At 42.6% G+C, this 19,398-nt stretch overlaps 1 protein-coding gene across 4 annotated transcripts in view; it reads left to right on the forward strand.

Annotated features, from left to right (window-relative positions):
• The window catches only part of man2a1 (mannosidase, alpha, class 2A, member 1), a 273,921-nt gene that overhangs the window by 161,171 nt on the left and 93,352 nt on the right, over positions 1–19,398 (forward strand). For all 4 annotated transcript variants that reach the window (XM_078566067.1, XM_078566076.1, XM_078566084.1 and 1 more), the window contains 4 exons: positions 859–1,024; positions 4,323–4,553; positions 8,710–8,832; positions 12,746–12,860. In XM_078566067.1, coding sequence (XP_078422193.1) covers positions 859–1,024; positions 4,323–4,553; positions 8,710–8,832; positions 12,746–12,860 — 635 coding nt within the window. The remainder of the gene's footprint in view (positions 1–858; positions 1,025–4,322; positions 4,554–8,709; positions 8,833–12,745; positions 12,861–19,398) is intronic.

The raw sequence follows: 19,398 nt of genomic DNA on the forward strand, positions 1-19,398 counted from the left end.
AATCTTCCAAATAGTGCATTGGGATCTTTTACATCCAGCTGAGAGAGCTATTAGGGTCTCATTTTAACATTTCTTTTGAAAGACTACACGTCTGACAGTGCAGCACTCCCTTAGCACTGCACTGGGAGTGGCAGCCTAGATTTTTGTGCTCAAGTCTCTGGAGTGACTTGAACCCATAACCTTCTGGCTCAGAAGTGAGAAGTGCCAACAACTGAGTGACAGCTGACATGAACAAAGGCCCAATGGTCATAGAGATAAAGTGATTGACTTCAAAATGTCTTAAAAGGATGAAGTCTCTTGTGATACAAAAACAAAAATACCTGGAAAAACTCAGCAGGTCTGACAGCATCTGCGGAGAGGAATACAGTTGACGTTTCGAGTCCGTATGACTCTTCAATGGAACTAAGGAAATAGAGAAATGAAGTGAAATATAAGCTGGTAGAGGGGGGGTGGGACAGGTAGGGCTGGGTAGGGGGCCAGTGATAGGCAGAGGCAAAGAAGGGATTGCCAAAGATGTCATAGACAAAAGAGTGTTGACAGTGGTGATATTATCTAAGGAATGTGCTAATGGGGTCTCTTGTCTCTTGTGATGTTCTCCTTTGAGCTAGGTTTATACTTGACACATGTGGAAGATGCTTGCATTTTTATGTTTCTACTGATAGGAATTTAGCATTTTTCAGAAGGGAAGGGGGTAAGATTTCAGCTTTTTACATCTATATTTTGTGTTGTTTTGAATCAGACTGAATGTTCTTTGGAGTCCGTATACTGGGTCAAGCAATAACTTGTGTGTTCTATTAATTTAACAGCATTTGAAGTATGATGGCAATATCTCAATGAATGGAAATGTTTATGTTTCAGGTTTCTTGTGCTATATAACCCAACAGACCAGGACCGCATCTCTGTTGTAACAGTTCAAATAAATTCACACAAAGTAAGAGTGCTAACTGCTTCAGGGCAACCAGTGGAGGCGCAGATTAGTGCAGTTTGGGACAAACCCACCACAGTTTCCAAAGAAGTATTTCAGGTGGAGTATACGCTATTTACTTCATTACTCATTTGCTCGTTCTCCATTCATTGTTTGCTAATGTGTGGAACCTTGGATTCCAAAAGCAAAATACTGCGGATGCTGGGAATCTAAAATAAAAACAGAAAATGCTGGAGAAACTGAGCAGGTCTGGCAGCATCTGTGGAGAGAGAAACAGAGTTAATGTTTCGAATCCATATAACTCTTCAGAGCAAAAGAGAAGTAGAAGTGTGATGGATTTTATACTGTTAAAGAGGAGGTGGAGCAAAATAAAAGTTCTGGGATAGGTGGGAGCTCAGGAGAGATTGACAAAGATGTCATGGGCACAAGACAAAGGGAGTGTTAATGGTAATGTTAAAGACTAAAGAAGGTGCTGAGAGTTGCATAAAGGTAAGATAGCAGAATGTGTTTAATAACACAAAGGTACCTGTGGTGCCTTGCTTATGTAGCCATTTTTCCAATCAAGTGCACTTTAACAGTGAATGTTGACAAGCTATTCAAATGAAAATATTGCTGCTCAGTTGCTTTGTGTAATGCAATTGTAAACATGTTCTTTTTGAGTATATTTTTTGACATTGTTGCAAATAGCTGCCAATACATTTCATTGTGCTGGTGCCCACACATGCCCTTTCCCATGTGGATAGTCATCAGGAGGGGGAATCCTTTCTGACCCAAGAGCACTGAGGCCAATTGTAGCACCATGTTACTCCCCCAGCTGTGATCAGCAAACTCAGCACAGGATTTGTTAAGGGAAGGTTGTGTTTGACAAACTTGATCAAATTTTTTGAGGAGATAACCAGGAATATTGATGAGGGTAATGCATTTGATGTGGTCTACATGGACTTTAGCAAGCTTTTGATAAGGTCCCTCATGGCAGACTGGTCAAGAAATTAAGGTCCATGGGATCCAAGACAAAGTAGCACGTTGGATCCAAAATTGGCTGAGAGGCAGACAGCAGAGGATGATGGTAGGGAATTGTTTCTGTGACTGGAAATCTGTTTCCAGTGGGGTTCTGCAGGGCTTGGTGCTGGGGCCCTTGTTGTTTGTGGTGTACATAAATGATTTGGACTTAAATGTAGGGGGTATGATCAAGAAATTCGCAGATGACACAAAAATTAGTAGAGTGGTAAACGCTGAGGAGGATATTCGTAAACTGCAGGAGGATATCAATGGACTGGTCAAATGAGCATAGCAGTGGCAAATGGAATTCAACCCGGAAAAGTGTGAGGTGATGCACTTGGGGAGGGCTAACAAGGCAAGAGATTACACTATGAATGGTAGCCCTGGAAAGTACTGAAAATCAGATGGACCTTGGTGTGCATATCCACAGATCCCTGAGGGTAGCAGGGCAGGCATATAAGGTGCTTAAGAGGCATATGGGACACTTGTCATTGTTAGCCTAGAGCAGGGAGGTTAAGCTGGAACTTTATTATCGCTGGTTAGGCCACAGCTGGCATACTGCGTGCAGTTCTGGTCACCACATTATAGGAAGGTTGTGATTGCACTGGAGAGGGTGCAGAGGAGATTTACCAGGATGCTGCTTGGGCTGGAGAGTCTGAGCTATGAGGAAAGATTGGATAGGCTAGGGCTGTTTTCCTTGGAGTAGCGAAGGTTGAGAGGTTGACAGAGTGTGTAAGATTTTGAGGGGCATGGATAGGGTGGATAGGAAGGCACATTTTCCATTAGTAGAGGGGTCAATAACCAGAGGGCATAGATTTAAGGTAAGAGATAGAAGGCTAGGAGGGGAGTTGAGGAGAAATTTTTTCACCCATAGGGTGGCGGGAGTGTGGAACTCACTGCCTGAAAGGGTGGTTCAGTCATAAACTCTGGTAAGTTCCTCCACCAGTCTGCGACCTCTCCCTTTTGTTGTGTGCCAGCTTCTCCTGGAAGATGGAGAGAGTGTAAGCAGGACACCTGCCAGGCTCGATGATACGGCTGCCTGGCATGTATGGGTGGTGAGTGGTGCCATGGATGGGATGAGGACACAATCCGCAGAGCATATGAAGGTGTGTGTGAGAGAGCGAATGGTCACGTCCTTTGAACTGGCAGTGAATGAGATCCCTATGGATGTGTGATGGGTTTGTGAGTGTGTGAGTTGAGAGTGATGAGAAGAGTGACTTACGTGGCTGAACAGAGGAGTGCAATCACCCTCTTTGGCATTGGGTGGCTCTCTTTTGCAGGGCATTGGCGCTGACCCACCGCTGCCATCAGCTCCCTTGCTGGCCTTTGCCCAGAGTGGGGGTAGAGGACTTCACGGCAGGCCTCCACAGCATCCAGTAGGCACCCAAGGGACGCGTCACTAAATTTGGGGGCATCATGTTTCCTCCCTTTGGCAGCTTTGACTTTGCAGCAGCCTCCGATGTCTTAGAGAGTATTAGCTCTGTGCAGGGACGCCCTTTAAATATGGTGGCCAGATTACTGAAGGCCTGAGCTGATGGTGGGACGGGTGGATCACGGTCTGCTCCACCAGTGACCCGGCGTGCTTCCCGGGAATGCATTATTAATGAGGCAGGATGCGCCTGTATTGGGATGATCTGGTGCGAAAAACCACCATTGCAACCAATGGTTAAAATGTCCTTTATCCTGTCCGCTACCGCACTTTGTGCAAATCTGGGACAATTCAGCCCTAAGTTACTGAACTTCATTCCTGACTTTTTCATCTAATGGACTTTATTTTTTGAAGTGTGGATTTCCTTTTTCCACTGTTTACATTGGTTTGTAAATTGTTCCGAGGTTGCACTTATGTTTAGAAGCTTAGATTGATGCATTAGAAGTGAAGGTAATATTATTGTTGTAAGTTATCCCGCAATTTTATATATTGATGAAAGTTTTATTTATTTTTATGAACATCTCTGAAGTCATTTTTTCTCCCAGGCTTTGATAAATTTGACACCTGCAACATAACTTTGGAGAGCAGTTCTGTTATATGTAATGGAAGTTGCAATTTTAGACCGTCCTTGAAACTATTCCTAGCAGACCTTCAAAAAAAGCTCTTATCATCTGGGAACTCTGCACCCCTAGGGTTTAGTGTGGTTTCCTACGATCCTAGAGTCCTGGATTAATTCTGCGTCTGATTCAAGTTCTCAGTTACCGTTGTTTTCTATGGAGTTCCCCTGCACAGGGATCCTGGGAATAATACACGGCATAGAGTGGTCTAAGAAGTAGAATATCAACTTTGTGGAGTTACTGCATTTGAAGTACCCTGTGAACATTGAAATGGGTAAATATATTTGTAGAATGAGTCAAAATTGAAGATTTACTCTTGATATATTTTCATTTTTCTTTATTCTTCTAACAGGTTTCCTTTGTGGCACAGATATCAGCTCTAGGATTGGGGCTGTACCAGTTAGTAAAAGCTCCAGATATCAAAACTGTGCCCGCTGATTACACTGTATACCTGAATGGAAGAGAGGAAATAAGCATTGACAGTCCCTTCAAGATCAATGTGTTGAAAAGCCACACTGGTGATATCACTTTTGAAAATTCAAATTTGAAAGCTTGGTTTTCGGGAACTAAAGGATTCTTGGAGGTAAAAGATTGTAGAAACGTGTTTCTTTATCTTGTATACAACCGTCACGATCACTGTAATTCCTCAAATCTCTACATATAAATGAATGGGTCACCCAATAACAGTTGGATGTTATTTTTTGCTCTTTCATATCAGATTCATATTCACAAAAAGAAGCCAAACTAAAGCATGATTGAACTCCTGACTTATGTTTTATTCCTACTTTCTAGTTTTGTGAAAATTATTTTTATTCTTGTGTTCAGCCACTGATGCAGTCTTCAGCATTGGCTGACCATAGCCACGTTCAACTCCACCACCAGCAAAGATGCTAGTCCTTGTTCTAAAAGATGCTTTAAATGTTGTTGACATTTCCTAATGGCTGCTTCTCATGGATGCTGCCTCAGCTACCTCCCTTTGTTGCAGGTTTTCGAAGCGTAGGGATTGGCTCAAATGTATCTTGTCTACCAATATGTAGAAGCTCACTTCCTCTAAGTGTAAACAAGCACGGTTCTACTCCCAGTCAGATAGAGAAGTGATTACTTGCTTGCACTGTTCTGTGATACCACTACTAAAACTAAACCAGTCAGGAAGTTAGTAACACTTTTCTAAACAGCCCATAGGAAGTAAAAGTCAGTTTTTGAATGCGGGTAGAGAAGTTGCTTATCCCACTCTTTAAAAAGTCAGTCAGACTCCAAAGTGCTTTAAGAAGGCTGAAACAACAGGAATCAGCTGAGATGAGTTTTTTTTCCTGGGTTGTTGGCAGGATCCAGAGAATTATTCTGGTCATTAAGCAAGACAACAAATCTCAGGGTGGTATGATTCTTTATGTTGTAAAATTATGTAAATATAAGCTGTACCAATTAAACTCTGTCTCCAATCATCATAGTTTCTCTGTTTCACCTTACCATAAAATAAAGCTGCTTAATGATTGAAACTGGATCTTGGCCATCTAATGTTAACTTGGTACACCTATAGAGCCATTGAAAAATACATAGAGTCATAAAATAATTTCAGCACAGAAGGAAGCCATTTGACCCAGCGAGTCCACGCCATGAAGCAATCCAGTCAGTCCGTTTCCCGTTCTAATCCCATATCCCTTCAAGTTTATTTCCTGCATGTGGCCATCCAATTTCTTTTCAAATTCGCTGATCGTCTCTGTTTCTATCACCCGTGTGGGCCACGTGTTCCACTCGTTGCATAAAAAAGTTCCTCCTCACGTTCCCTCTGCATCTTTAGCCCAAAACCTTAAATACAGGTCGCCTAGGCCTTGTACTATCAGCTAATGGGAACAGTTGTTTCTTGTCTGCCTTATCCAAACCTGACATGATCTTGTGCACCTCTGTCAAATCTCTGCTTAATTTCCAATTTCTCCAAGGAGAACAACCCCAGCTTCTCCCACCTAACCCTGTAGCTAAAATTCCCATCCCTAGAACCATTCTAGTAAATGTCCTCTGCCAAGGATCCTCACATTCATCTGACGTTTGGGGGCCAGAACTGGACACAATGCTCTAGTTATGGCCTAACCAGAGCTTTATTAAGGTTCAGCATAACTTCTTGCTTTTGTACCCAATACCTCTATTTATGAATCCCAAGATCCCATTTGTTAACCATACCCTCAATATGAAATAAAAACTTAAAATGCTTGAAAATCTCAGCAGATCTGGCAGCATTTGTGGGGAGAGAAAGAGAGTTAATGTTTTGAGTCTATATGACTCTTCAGAACTAAAGAGAAGTAGAAATGTGATGGATTTTATACTGTTTAAGAGACGGGGTAGAGCAGGTGAAGCAAGATAGAAGGTCAGGGATAGGTGGGAGCTAAGGATGGATTGACAAAGATGTCATGGACACAAGAAAAAGGGAATGTTAATGGTAGTGCTAAGGACTAAAGAAGGTGTTGATAGTGGCAGAATGTGTTAATAACAGAACAAGGTTGAGCACTCTGTGAAAGCACGACATACAACCAAGTTCTATGTCCTAACAGCACTGTGGGTGTACCCATACCACATGGACTGCAACGGTTCAAGAAGGCAGCTCACCACCACCTCCTCAAGGGCAACTAGGGATGGGCAGTAAATGCTGGCCCAGCCAGCGAAGCCCACATCCCATGAATGAATAAAAAAAAAGGTGACAGATGCCCTGGGGGGGATGGGGATTGGGGGAAAAAAGATTTTAAAAATGAATGAATAAATAAAAATAAATAAATAATAAAAATGAAAATAAATAAGAATAAAAAAAAATTGGGTTAAATAAGGAGTAAAGATGGAGTAGAAAGTTCATGGTCTGAAGTTGTTGAACTCAATGTTAAGTCCGGAAGGCTGTAAAGTGCCTAAACGGGAGATGAGATGCTGTTTCTCCATTTTGTGTTGGGCTTCACTGGAACATTGCATCAGATCAAGGACAGACGTGTGGGCAGGAGAGCAGGATGGTGTATTGAAATGGCAAGCAACAGGAAGGTCTGGATCATGCTTGAGGACTGAGCGAAGGTGTTCCGCAAAGCAGTCACACAGACTGCATTTAGTCTCCCCAGTGTAGAGGAGACTGCATTTGGGACAGCGAATACAGTAGACTAAATTGAAGGAGGTACAGGTGAAAGGACCTTTTGGGGCCTTGGACTGTGAGGAGGGAGGAGGTAAAGGGGCAGGTGTTGCACCTTCTGCAATTACATGGGAAGACGTGTTTGATGATGGTGGAAGTTGCAGAGGATGACCCTTTGAATGCGGAGACTGGTGGCACTCTCAATATGTTCTGCCACCTCCAAAGATCTGTCCACATTCATCCCAGATTCCTCTGTTCCTGCATACTCTTTGTAACTGTACCATTTAGTCTGTATTGCATCGTTCCTATCCCTTCTGCCAAAATGCATCACCTCATTTAAATTCCATCTGCCGCTTGTCTACCCTTTCTGCTAGTCTGTCAATGTCCTGTTGTAGTCAATTAGTATCACCCTCACTGCAATACCTCCAAGTTTGGTATTATTGGCATATTTTGAAATTTTACTCTGGACTCCAATATGCAAAACATTGATATGTATCAACAAAACAGCGGTCCTAGCACTAACCCTTGGGGCACACCATCCTCCAGTCTGAAAAATCACTATTTATCACAACTCGCTGTTTTCTATCCTTAAGCCAATTTTTAAATCCAATTTGACACTGACCCTCCTATTCCATAAGCTGCAAACTTGTTAACCAGCATTTTATTTAATACTTTGTTAAATACCTTCTCTTTGAAAGTTATGGCAAGCCAGTCTTTGTTAAACCCCATGTCCTGTTATTGTGCAACAACAAGTAGATATTAGGCATGTGAGTCAACGCTTATAGAAATAAGACACTCCGCTGCATATTCCAGTGATGTGATTCTGTTAAAGATGGGGATTTAGCAGATCTAAATGTGTAATATTTCAGAATTCAACTTTTGTTGACCCATTCAAAAGCTGGTATTTATGCTTTTGAGAACAAAATCCATTTTAGAAACTTGTCAAAATTAGTATCTGAAATTTTAATTTACCAGATACAATTGATGGAAACAAATTAAATCAAAGCTAAAGCTGAGTTTTGTTCAAAAATGTGCAGTGGAATGTATTGTTCAATTGTGTTGTATTTCCCTGAAGTCACTATAGATCAAGTGCTGATAATTGTTCTCTGAATGTTTTTCTAATGGACCTATTTCATTGCACACACAGTTAGAGATCATCTGCACTTTCTCTGTATGTACTTAATTGGGTTACTGTTTTAAGCAATGAAGTCTATTGATTGCCCAAAGGGACCACACAAGAAGACAGTAAAAAACAAACCATGATAGGTAATGGAGCAATCTAAACCAATTTCTGAACTTTCACAGGAAAAGTAAGACCATTTAACCATGTGGTATAGTGATGCTGCATTCTGGTAGTAATTGCTTCAATTATGAATACTCCTTTGTGTGCCTGCAGCACCTGTGAATTTTATTACTTTTGAACAAGAAGAAATTTTGATCAACAGCGAATTCACCTGTTATTGATTATTGGTGTATGATTCCATGGGGAACTTGTGACCAACTTCCATATTTGTCACCACTGTAGGTGTTTTGATGGAGATGAAAGTCAAGAGGGAATCTAACTGGGGATAAACATTATTAAATTACATTTTAGAATTATTTAAGTTGATAAAATTTTCTAATTCCTTTGTTTTTGTATTAGAAAATAAACACCAAGGAGGATAAGAGAGAACATCAGATAAATATTCAGTTCTGGTGGTATGGAACCACAAGTAACCGGGATAAGAGTGGTGCCTACCTCTTCTTGCCTAATGGAGAAGCCAAGGTAAAACAAATATATTTTATTCAATAACAGCAACATATTGAGAATGTTGGAAATCTGAAACAAAAAACAGAAGCTGCTGGAAATGCTTAGCAGGTCAGGCAGCATCCGTGGAAAGAAAAATAGAGTTAATGGTGTGGATTGATAACCTTTGATCAGAATTGCAAGATGTTAGAGGTATATAGTCTTTAAACAACTACAGAGCTAGGGAACAAACACAAGGGAAAGCTCTGTGATAGGGTGGAGGGCAAGAGTACTTAAATGACAAAGGAATGATGATTAAGACAAATGAATGTGAGATGTAAATGATTACAGATTGACTGTCTGAGAAAATGAGAGCAGTGTTTAAAACCTAAACATTATCAACCTTAATGTTAAGGCTGGAAGGTTGTAATATGCTTAGTAGGAAGATGAAGTGCTATCCCTGTTTCCATTTTGGTCTTTCCTTGCACCCCCTTACCTTCTCTTTGTTTCTGTATTTGCTGTTTACCTCTCCCTGCTCTGATAAAAATCATCAACCTGAAACACTAGGCAAAAGTTTTCTGGCACCTGGGTGGTGGGCTTTGAGTCAAAGGGGTCTGGGAAAATAAGGACAAGCTGTGTCAGGATGGCTCTTCAATGCATTCTGCTGTTGGAGAAGATTTCCAGAGGTGCACAGCCAATTTATATAATTAAAGTCCCAATTAGGGGTGGATTTCTGAACTTGCCGACATTTAGCTGGCGGTGAAGCAGCCCCCGGCCACATGCGGAGGCCACCAGTGAAATGGTAGTGGCCCCCCTGAAGCAGTTCAGGGAGACATTAGAGCCAGAGGCTCCATCCTCCAAAGAGAGAGCTGTGGTTATCAAAGGCCCCCTGCGCATCCCAATGATCCAAGCAGAACTGCATCCCCTTCACTCCGAGAGGCCTACTGCCATCCCCCTCAGAAAAAATAATGGTATAGGTCAGTGTTGAAGCTGCATGCATTGCCACTGCCTGTGAAGATTTCTGCCCCTGCCCTTTTTGCGATCTTTCAGCTGGGATTTCTGATCCTGGCTGCAGCAGCGATGGGTCAGAGCAGCCAGCCTAACGAGCGCAGGAGAAGACAGGCGAAGAGAAGATATGCCACCTTTTTATGCCATTAGCTGTCGTATTCAGATAAGTTTTTCAAGTTCTCAAACCTTTCAGTGGGTGAGTGGGTGCATGAGTGAGCAGTCAGGTTGCAGGGGTTGGTTGTGGGATAGAGAATCGAATTGGTGGGGTAGTTGAGTCAGGTCTGGAGTCATGTGTAGACCTGACCAGGTAAGGATGACAGATTTCCTTCCCTAAAGGACATTAGAGAGTCAGATGGGTTTTTACAACAATCGACAATGGTTTCATGGTCATCATCAGACTTTTAATTCCAGATTTTTATTGAATTCAAATTCCACCATCTGTTGTGGCAAGATTTGAACCCGGTTCCCCAGAGCATTACCCTGGCACTCTGGATTACAAATTCACAGGTGATCTTCTGTTCTGCCATGTTTTGTTAATATGTTTAATTGTGTTACCATTAACACTATATATAGTTTATGTTCATTTGATGTGAGTGCCAACATGATATAAATTTTGCTTTTGTCCTAAAGGCCTGAGTATGCTTCACTTGTTTTGCAGGGCACGCCAGTATCTCATGCTGGACGTGACTGGCTCTAAATTTTATTGCACAGGTACTGAGCGGACTTTGGGTTCAAAGGAAAGCGCCATTTCAAACATCGGGATGGAGGCAGCACCATGCCATGAGGTGGAAGCAGCTATTTGGCAGCCTAGCTAAAGAACCGTTGGATGAAGACGTCCCTGGCACTCCTGCCTCCCTGAAGGATTCAGAGGTCTGCCTCCACTCCCTCACCATGCTCCTCACTGGGCTCCTCTGACTCACCACTGAATTCATCATCTGTGGCCTATGGAGCTGCCTCAAGATCCTCTTCTTCCAGTGGTTCCCCCCTTGCCAGAGTCAGTTTATGGAGAGTGCAGCGTGCAACCACTGTCAGTGACACCCGCTCTGGAGGGCATTGTCGTGCTCCCCCCTGAACAGTCCAGGCATCAGAAGCACATCTTCAGAAGACCTATGGCCCTCTCTATCACTGCCCTTGTGGAGGCATGACTCCTAATATATCTCTGCTCTGCTTCTGTTTTTGGGTGCCGGAGACATGTCATAAGCCACCTTCTCAACAATAGCTCTTGTCACCCAGCAGCCATCCATCCAGTCAAGCTGGAGCAGTAAACAGCCTTGGCACCTGTGAGTGTCGGAGAATGTAAGTGTCTTGGCAGCTGCCAGGGTACCTTGCACAGACTTGCAGAATCTGTGTCTTGAGGTCATAAACTATCTGGATGTTCATCGAGCAGAAGCCCTTCCTGTTGACAAAGGCACCCGGCTGACCTGCTGGTGTCTTGATGACTACATGAGTGTAGTCGATTACACCCTGGATGCGGGGGAACCCAGCAATCGCTGCAAACCCTCTGGCTTGCTCAGCCTGGCTAACCTTGTCCATCAGGAAATGAACAGAGCTTCAGTCACCAGCGTGACACAACTGTGGACAGCTGATTGGGACACTCCACAAAGACCCCTTAGCTGAGCCCTGGAAAGAGCTGGAGGCATAGAAGTTGAGGGCTACTGTAACCTTAAAAGCCACTGGCATGGGGTGGCCACCCACACAGTTGGAGGTGATGTCAGGTGATCCCAATCATCTGACAAATGGAGGTTGGTGTCTCCCTGGAGAAGCAGAGCCTCCTTCGGCGTTGCATCTCAGACATGTTGAGGTAGCTGCATCACTGCCTGCAAACCCTGGCAGCAGTATAGTGGCGTCTTCTTCAGCCCCTTATGCCTTGGAATACCTGCTGGCCCTGCATCCCTTGGCCTGCACCTTTACTCTCACAGGTTGCTCCCCTGGAAGCTGCATAGGAGTGCCTGGCCTTCTCTCCCTTCTGCCCCTCTCTTCCTCCTCAGAGGAAGTGCCACCAGCAGAGATCAAATCCCCACTACCAGTGTAACTGAAAGCTGTCTGGGGCCTGGAAGGGTCCACACGGTCAAAATCCTCCAGGGGCCTTGTCGCCACCAATAAGTCCTGAAATGAAGCCTAGAAATGCTAAGACTGAAGCTCAGAACAGAGATGAAGCTGTCAAGTTGAAATAAGCCAACAGCAGCAAACTATCTCCTAAACTCACGACTCACAATGGTAATGCTGCAGACACTTTTTATTCCACCCTTGGATGAGGTTTTGTTAAAAGTGGGCTGCCCGCCTGCCTGTTTTACCCGAGCAACAAGTGAGAAATCCCACGGGCAATGTAAAATCAGGATCAATTGCCTTTTTAATGGCCTTAAATAGCCCTTTGATTGTTGGTGGGGGCAGATCCGACACTCATGGGTGCCTGCCGACCTGAAGATTGCTTGCGTGCGGGCTGACGCGGGATGCTTGCCCGATGTCATCTTGCACTATTTCACGTCCGTTGAGACGTAAAATTCTGGCCCAAAAGTGATATAAACTTTTATATTAAAATTATGCAGCACCTAAGTTATGCAAATGTCCTAACTTAAGTTAGACAGCCTTAATCACAGATGTTTTAAGTAAAGCACTCAGTTCATCAAATTGACAACTTTAGTTATCGGCACTTATTGTAGTATATTCTCTTTGAGCTTATATCATCTATGAAAGGAGGAGGTGACGTTGTGGAAAAACACCACTGAAACCATACAGATCTTCCCTGCCCTTGCAAAATCTTTCCAAATTTTTTATCCTCTTGTTACATAATTTTTATTTGCAGGCCTCCGTTTAGCACAAGGATGGAACAGATGTGTTAGCGTGACAAGTAAACCTTAAAAAAATGAACTTCCTAATGTATATTGGAATGCTGTTTAGTAGTTTAAAATTCACCCGTTTTAATTATTTGTACCTTCTCTTATAGCCATATGTTCCTTCAGAACCTCCTATTTTGAGAATAACGCGTGGCCCACTTTTTTCAGAGATGGTATGCATCTACCAACACTTCACACATTCAGTGCGGCTCAATAATGTGTATGGTAAGAGCAGCTAAAGTTCTATTTTTTTTTTGCCTCCTATTATAAATTTATAGTTTTTTCGGAACTCTAAAACTGCTATTGTCTTTTGCCATAATTGCATTTCTTACAAAATGCAAGAGAACAGTAATGAAGACTTCACTGTATTGATCATAAAGTTCAAAATAGTTGTTGCTCGCCAATCATTCATAGCTGCCCATGGCCAAGACACTGATGTCCCGAAGCAGACCCTCAATGGTGACCTTGCACCTTCCGGAAGCTGCTTCACAGCAGAGCCATGTCCATATAAATCCACACAGCATGCGATGCATGTGTTCCTGTAGGGCTCCAGCACCTTCTGCTCCTAGGATGTCCGTGATGTGCGCAAGGCTCTGACGGTAAGTCCTGACTTCTGCACCAGCGTGTTTTCCTGCCGACGTGAGCAGTAAGTTTGACGTTGGGGGATGATTCAGCCGAGCAGGGCTTATAATGATATGCAGGTGTATTAAAATGATGTTTCCAACATGCAGTGGCGGTAAAGGCGGCCCGCAGTGGTGTGAAACCGATTTTTGGCATTCCTGCCATATAATCTTCTCATGTCCGCCATGACGTCCAACGTCAGTGGCAACGGAAAATTCTGCCCATAATCTGATCCCTTTGCAGCACAGCTAGTATGTCGTCTTTCCCTTCCCACAATCTAGCACCTGTGCCATCCTACCCTTTGTTCAAGGTCCTGCACATTTCTGATGGTTGATTCATCTCATGAAGACCCCTCACCTGGCCTAACCTCTAATAGTAGGGTGGTTAGAAGGAATGTAGTGTGGCAATAGGGGCAGTATAGTCAGGGCGATAGACACTGTTCTCTGCAGCCAAGAGCGAGAATCCAGAAGGGTGTGTTGTCTGCCTGGTGTCAGGGTTGGGGAAATCTGCTCAAGGCTGGAAAGGAACTTGTAGTGGGAGGGGGATGAGCCAGTCATCATGGTCCATGTAGGTACCAACGACATTGGTAGAACTAGGAAGGAGGTTCTGCATAGAGTAGAGGAACTAGGCACTAAATTAAAAAGCAGAACGTCATAGGCTATTAAGTGAACCATGTGCAAAATGGCATAGGGTAAATAAAATTAGAGAAATCATTGTGCGGTTCAAAGACTGGTGTGGGAGAAGTGAGTTTCAGTTCGTGGGGCACTGGCACCAGTACTGGGGAAAATGGGGACTATACTGTTGGGACAGTCACACCTGAACCGAACTAGGACCGCAAAACTAGGGAAGTAGAAGGCGGTTTAAACTAAATAGTGGGAGCAAAGCATCAAATTTGGGAGGATGTGGCAAACCAAAGGATAGAGACAAGGCAGAAGAGAAAGGTATTAAAATAGAAAATTATGAACAGACCATGACAGGAAGGGACAGAGAATAAAAATCTAAGATTAAATCAGCAGATAAGGCTAGGGGTTACAAAAATAATAAAAGGACAAAGCTAAAGGCTCTGAATCTGAATGCATGTAGCATCTGAAACAAAACAGATGAAGTGATAACGCAAATACAAATAAATAAGTACAATCTGATATCTAATAGCCATTACAGAGACATGGCTGCAGGATATCATAGAATGGGATCTGAATATTGAAGGGTGCTTGACACTTAGGAAGGATAGGGATCTAGGAAAAGGTGGGGGGATGGCTCTGTTAATGAATAATGGTGTTAGCACAATGGAGAGGGTTGATTTAAATTCCGGAAACCAGGATTTAGAAGTGGTTTGGGTAGAGATGAAAAATGATAAAGGCAAGAAGTCACATGTGGAAGTGGTGTATTGGCCCCCTAACAATAACCACATGGTAGAACCCGACATAAAGGAAGAAATAATGGGAGCATGTCAGAAAAGTATAGTGATAATCATGGGGGATTTTAATCTACATATAGACTGAAAAAAATCAGATGGGCAAAGGTAGGCTAGATGAGGAAGTCATAGTTTCTTAGAACAGCACATTCTGGCGTCAACCAGACAGTGGCTGTACCAGACCTGCAGCAAGATAGGATTAATTTATGACCTCATAGTGAAAGCGTCCCTAGGTAGCAGCAATCATGATAAGATTGAATTTTACATTCAGTTTGAAAGAAATAAGAGTGGATCTATGACTACTATTTTAAACTTAAATAAGGGCAATAATGAGGGCATGAAAGCAGAGCTAGCTAAAGTAAACTGGCAAATTAGGTTAACTGATAGGCCAATAGAGATGCAGTAGCAGACATTTAAGGGGAGATTTCAGAACACACAGAATAGATACATTCCAACGAGAAAGAAAAGTCCAAGGGGAGGACCCACCATCCATGGTTAACTAATACAATTAAAGATAGTATCAAACATAAAGAAAAAGCATATAATTGCATATAGATGGGTGGCAGGTCAGAAGATTGTACCATGTGAAGATGGATGTTATTTTAAAAATTATTTTTTGGAATATTGTGATATTGTGTAAACAAGGCTGTGTGCCCCCAGGATTAATTAAACCGCGGGTGGGGGTGGGGGTGGCAGAGGAAGGTTAGTGAAGACAGCTTGTCTGTGAGAACTGAGAGATGAAAGGTAAGGGTGTTAGGTTAATGCATTTGGAATGAGAGGCTAGTGAGATAGGATTTACAAGTAAATAGGTTGGATAAAATTTGCATTTTGAGATAATTATGATTGACTTTTCAAACTGTTGAATTTCAAAGGGGAGTTTAGAAGTGACAAAGAACTTTTACAACTTACAAAGGTTTCCCTCTGGGATCTGTCTTGCTTGGCAAATAACATCAGCTGTGGTTGTAACAAATTTGAGGGCTCTTTGCGGGATTTAAAATTCCTTGATGGAATTGGAATTTGTGGGCTTAAAGGATACAAGTAAGAGGAGAGTACTGAACTTAGGGGCAGGATTTTCCCCCCATTGGGGGTGAAGTTAAAGTGCGGGCCCATGGAGGCGTGCCTCCAATCAGCGCCCCCAATCGGGGGCGTGCCACCATTTTACGTGGGCAGGCTGTGCACTCCCTGTGCGGGCGGGGTGAATCCCTAAACCTGAGGTGCATGCGCACGAAAGAGCGCTCTCATCTCCCTGAGGCTAAGTGCTGCCTCAGGGAGATCGGTTCTACTGTCAAAAATATTAAAAGTAGAAAAAAAAATTCCCTGACATGCCCCCTCATGTGACAATGTCACATGAGTTGGGACATGTCCATAACCTTTCAAAAAACTTTAATTAAATTTTTAAAAACCTACATGAAACCTCATCCTGCCCATGGATGAGGTTTCATGCTTTTTCTAATGCCCACCAGGCTCCTGGCCTGCCCGCCAACCTTAAGGTTGGATGGGCAGGCCCATTAATTACTTTAATGACTCTGTCAATGGCCTCAATTGGCCATTGACAGGTCGGCGGGCACACAGCTGATTTTGCTGAGCCCCTGCCTACCTGAAAATTTAAATGAGGGGGGTGGTGACGTCGGGAGTTACGCCCGACGTCACTGCGTGTCATTGTACGAGTCGTTGAGTGGGGAAAATTCTGTCCTAGGAGTTTTGTGTTGAAGGATTTTAAAGTGGTTAGACTGTGAAATGGCTTTGGCAGTTGCTAAGACTTTGCTGGGAGTGGAAGATGTGACTGTGGAGTATTAGAAATCTCTGACTAAATCTCAGCCAAGAGAGTTAGCAGATGAAGTGCAGGTAGAAGTAAAAGCAAAATTTTACAAGGCTGATATGGTTATAGTACTTACTCAGCATTTAAAGTTAGAGGAGGACACACCTGAAACTAGTGTCACAGCTAGGTAGTAAGACTTCAGTTGCAGATGAAAAAGCTTGAACTTGAACAAGAAATTGAACTGAAAAGACTTGAATTAGAAGAAAAAGCAAAATGAAAAAACTTGTAAAAGAAAAGGACAGATTAAACGAAACAGAAATAAAGAAGTTTGCATGGGAAAAAGAGGAACAAGAAAAGGAAAAGAAAAGATTGCAAGAAATAGAAATCCGAAAGTTTGAACTTCAGCTTCAGAGAGAGAAGGTAGCAATTGAGGAAAGAGAGAAGGAAAGAGATAGAGAGCTTCAGAGAGAGAAAGAAGCCAGACAGTATATATTGTCCAAAGTGAAACTTAGAATAAAGGAAGAAAGGAGAGAAAATTATTTAGATGGTGACTTTGATTCCTTTGAAGAATTGGATTTAACTAAAAATCTTCGGTTAGTGCCTAAATTTATTGACAATGGAGTTGAAAGATATTTCACCTCATTTGAAAATATAGCTATGAAGCTTTATTGGCCAAGAGATGCTTGGACAATAATATTACCCAGTATTTTGTCAAGCACAGCAATGAACGCATGCTTATCACAGGAGCAATCTGCAGACCACGAGGTAGTTAAAAGAGCAATATTAAATGCTTATGAGCTTGTCCCTGAAGCTTATCAGTTGAAGTTTAGGATTATAAGAAATATATCTAATCAGATTTGTAGAGTTGGGACATGTCCATCACTTTTATTCAAACTTTTATTAAATTTTTAAAAACCTTCATGAAACCTCATCCCGCCCATGGATAAGGTGTCATGCTTTTTCTGAAGCCCGCCTGGGCTCCCGGCCTGCCCGCCAACCTTAAGGTTAGATGGGCAGGTCAATTAACTACTTGAATTACTTTTTAAATGGCCTCAATTGGCTGTTGACAGGTTGGCGGGTGCACAGCTGATCCGGCTGCGCCCCCGCTGACCTAAAAATTGTAATGACGCGGGGTGACATTGGGAGTTCTGCCCAACGTCATCCTGCGTCGTTTTACATGTCAGCAAGTGGGCCCCATCCCCCGCTCACCGACCTCAATATCCTGGCCCTAGTGATGGCAAAAGTGTTAGTAACAAGGAGCCAGTTGAAGGATGTAAGTCTATTAAAGATGGAAAGGTAGAAGGCAGAGGTGAAAGAGGAAAAATAGTATGTTACGATTATAACAAGCCTGGGCATACAAGGTCAAATAGTTGGAAGTTAAACGGGAGAGCGATTGCAGTGATAGGAACTGAGAAGAATTCTGTAAGTATAAGTGTTGTGGGCTCTGAGAAGTGCAAGGCAGACCAGTAGCCTTTGTACAGGTGAAGAAGGAAGAGCCAGAGTGGTGGGAATGTGTTCACAACCTACCCAAGGAAGTTCTGAAGGGCAAGTTATAGAGATATTTAAAGATTTTATGTGCAAAGGGAAAGTATATCCATGTTTTTCAGAAAGAGCAGGAAAGACTGTTAAGATCTTAAGAGATATACAGGGGCTAGCCAGTTATTAATGCCAAGGGATAGTGCCATCTGCTTTCCAGAAGAATTTTTTGCAGGAGAAAGTGTTAGTTAGTGGAATTCATAGAGGGCACAAGCCTATTTCATTATGTCAAGTAAATTTAAAGAGTGATTTGAAAACATAAGAGGTGATTGCTGGAGTGGTGGAGAAATTGCCTATTGCAGGGGTTCAATTTGTTCTAGGGAATGATGTAGCTGAATCACAAATATTGACTACATCTACTGTAGAAGAGGAACCTGTTGAGATGCAACCAACAGAGGTCTGACCGAAAAAGCATCCTGGATTGTTTCTGGATTGTGTCCAGATTTTGTGGTGACAAGGCCACAGAGACAAAAACTTAAACAAGAAGAGGAAGAATCTAAAAGTCAGGGGGAAGATGATGAACCTCAGTTGGCTGGATCAATCTTTGAAAAATTTATTCAGGAAGAGAAGATTAGGGAGGATGAGGATGAGGTGTTTAGTTCCTTGAAGTTAGTGGAGGTACAGCAGCAAGATGCAGACTTAAAATAGTTATTACCAGACAGCTTATTCTGAAACTGAGGCAGAATACATTCCAGAGTGTTGTTACCTTAAAGACAATGTGTTAATGAGGAAGTGGAGACTGCCTCATGTATCAGCAAATGAAAGTGGGCGATAGTGCACCAAGTAGTGGTACCATCTGGGTACAGGAATTAAATTTTAAGAGTGACTCATGAAATCCCAATGGCTGGACATTTGGGAGCTAGGAAAACTCAAGATAAGATACAAAAACATTTCCATTGGCCTGGACTACATAAAACTATAGTTAAATTCTGTTAAACATGCCACATATGTCAAGTGATAGGAAAACCTCAAGCAGTAATTAAACCTGCACCTTTAATTCCAATTCCAGCGTTTGAGGAACCTTTTGACAGGGTATTGATTGATTGTGTAGGACCCCTCCCTAAGACTAAAAATGGAAATCAGTATGTACTGATAATCAAGGATGTATCCACGAGATTTCCAGAAGCAATACCTTCAAGGAAAATCACAGCAAAGGTGATTGTAGAGGAGTTAACCAAATTCTTTACAAGGTATGGGTTACCAAAAAAATTACAGTTGGATCAGGGTTCAAATTTCATGTCGTAGCCTAGGAATAAAGCAATTTAAGTCATCAGCTTATCACCATGAGTCATAAGGTGCTTTAGAAAGGTGGCATCAAAATTTAAAGACTGTGATTAGAGCATATAGTCAAGACTACCCACATGATTGGGATCTAAGGATTCCATTCTTGTTCTTTGCTATTAGGGGGTGCCCCTAATGAGTCAACAGGGTTC

Source organism: Cetorhinus maximus, chromosome 2, assembly GCF_964194155.1.
Source record: "Cetorhinus maximus chromosome 2, sCetMax3.hap1.1, whole genome shotgun sequence".
NCBI lineage: Eukaryota > Metazoa > Chordata > Chondrichthyes > Lamniformes > Cetorhinidae > Cetorhinus > Cetorhinus maximus.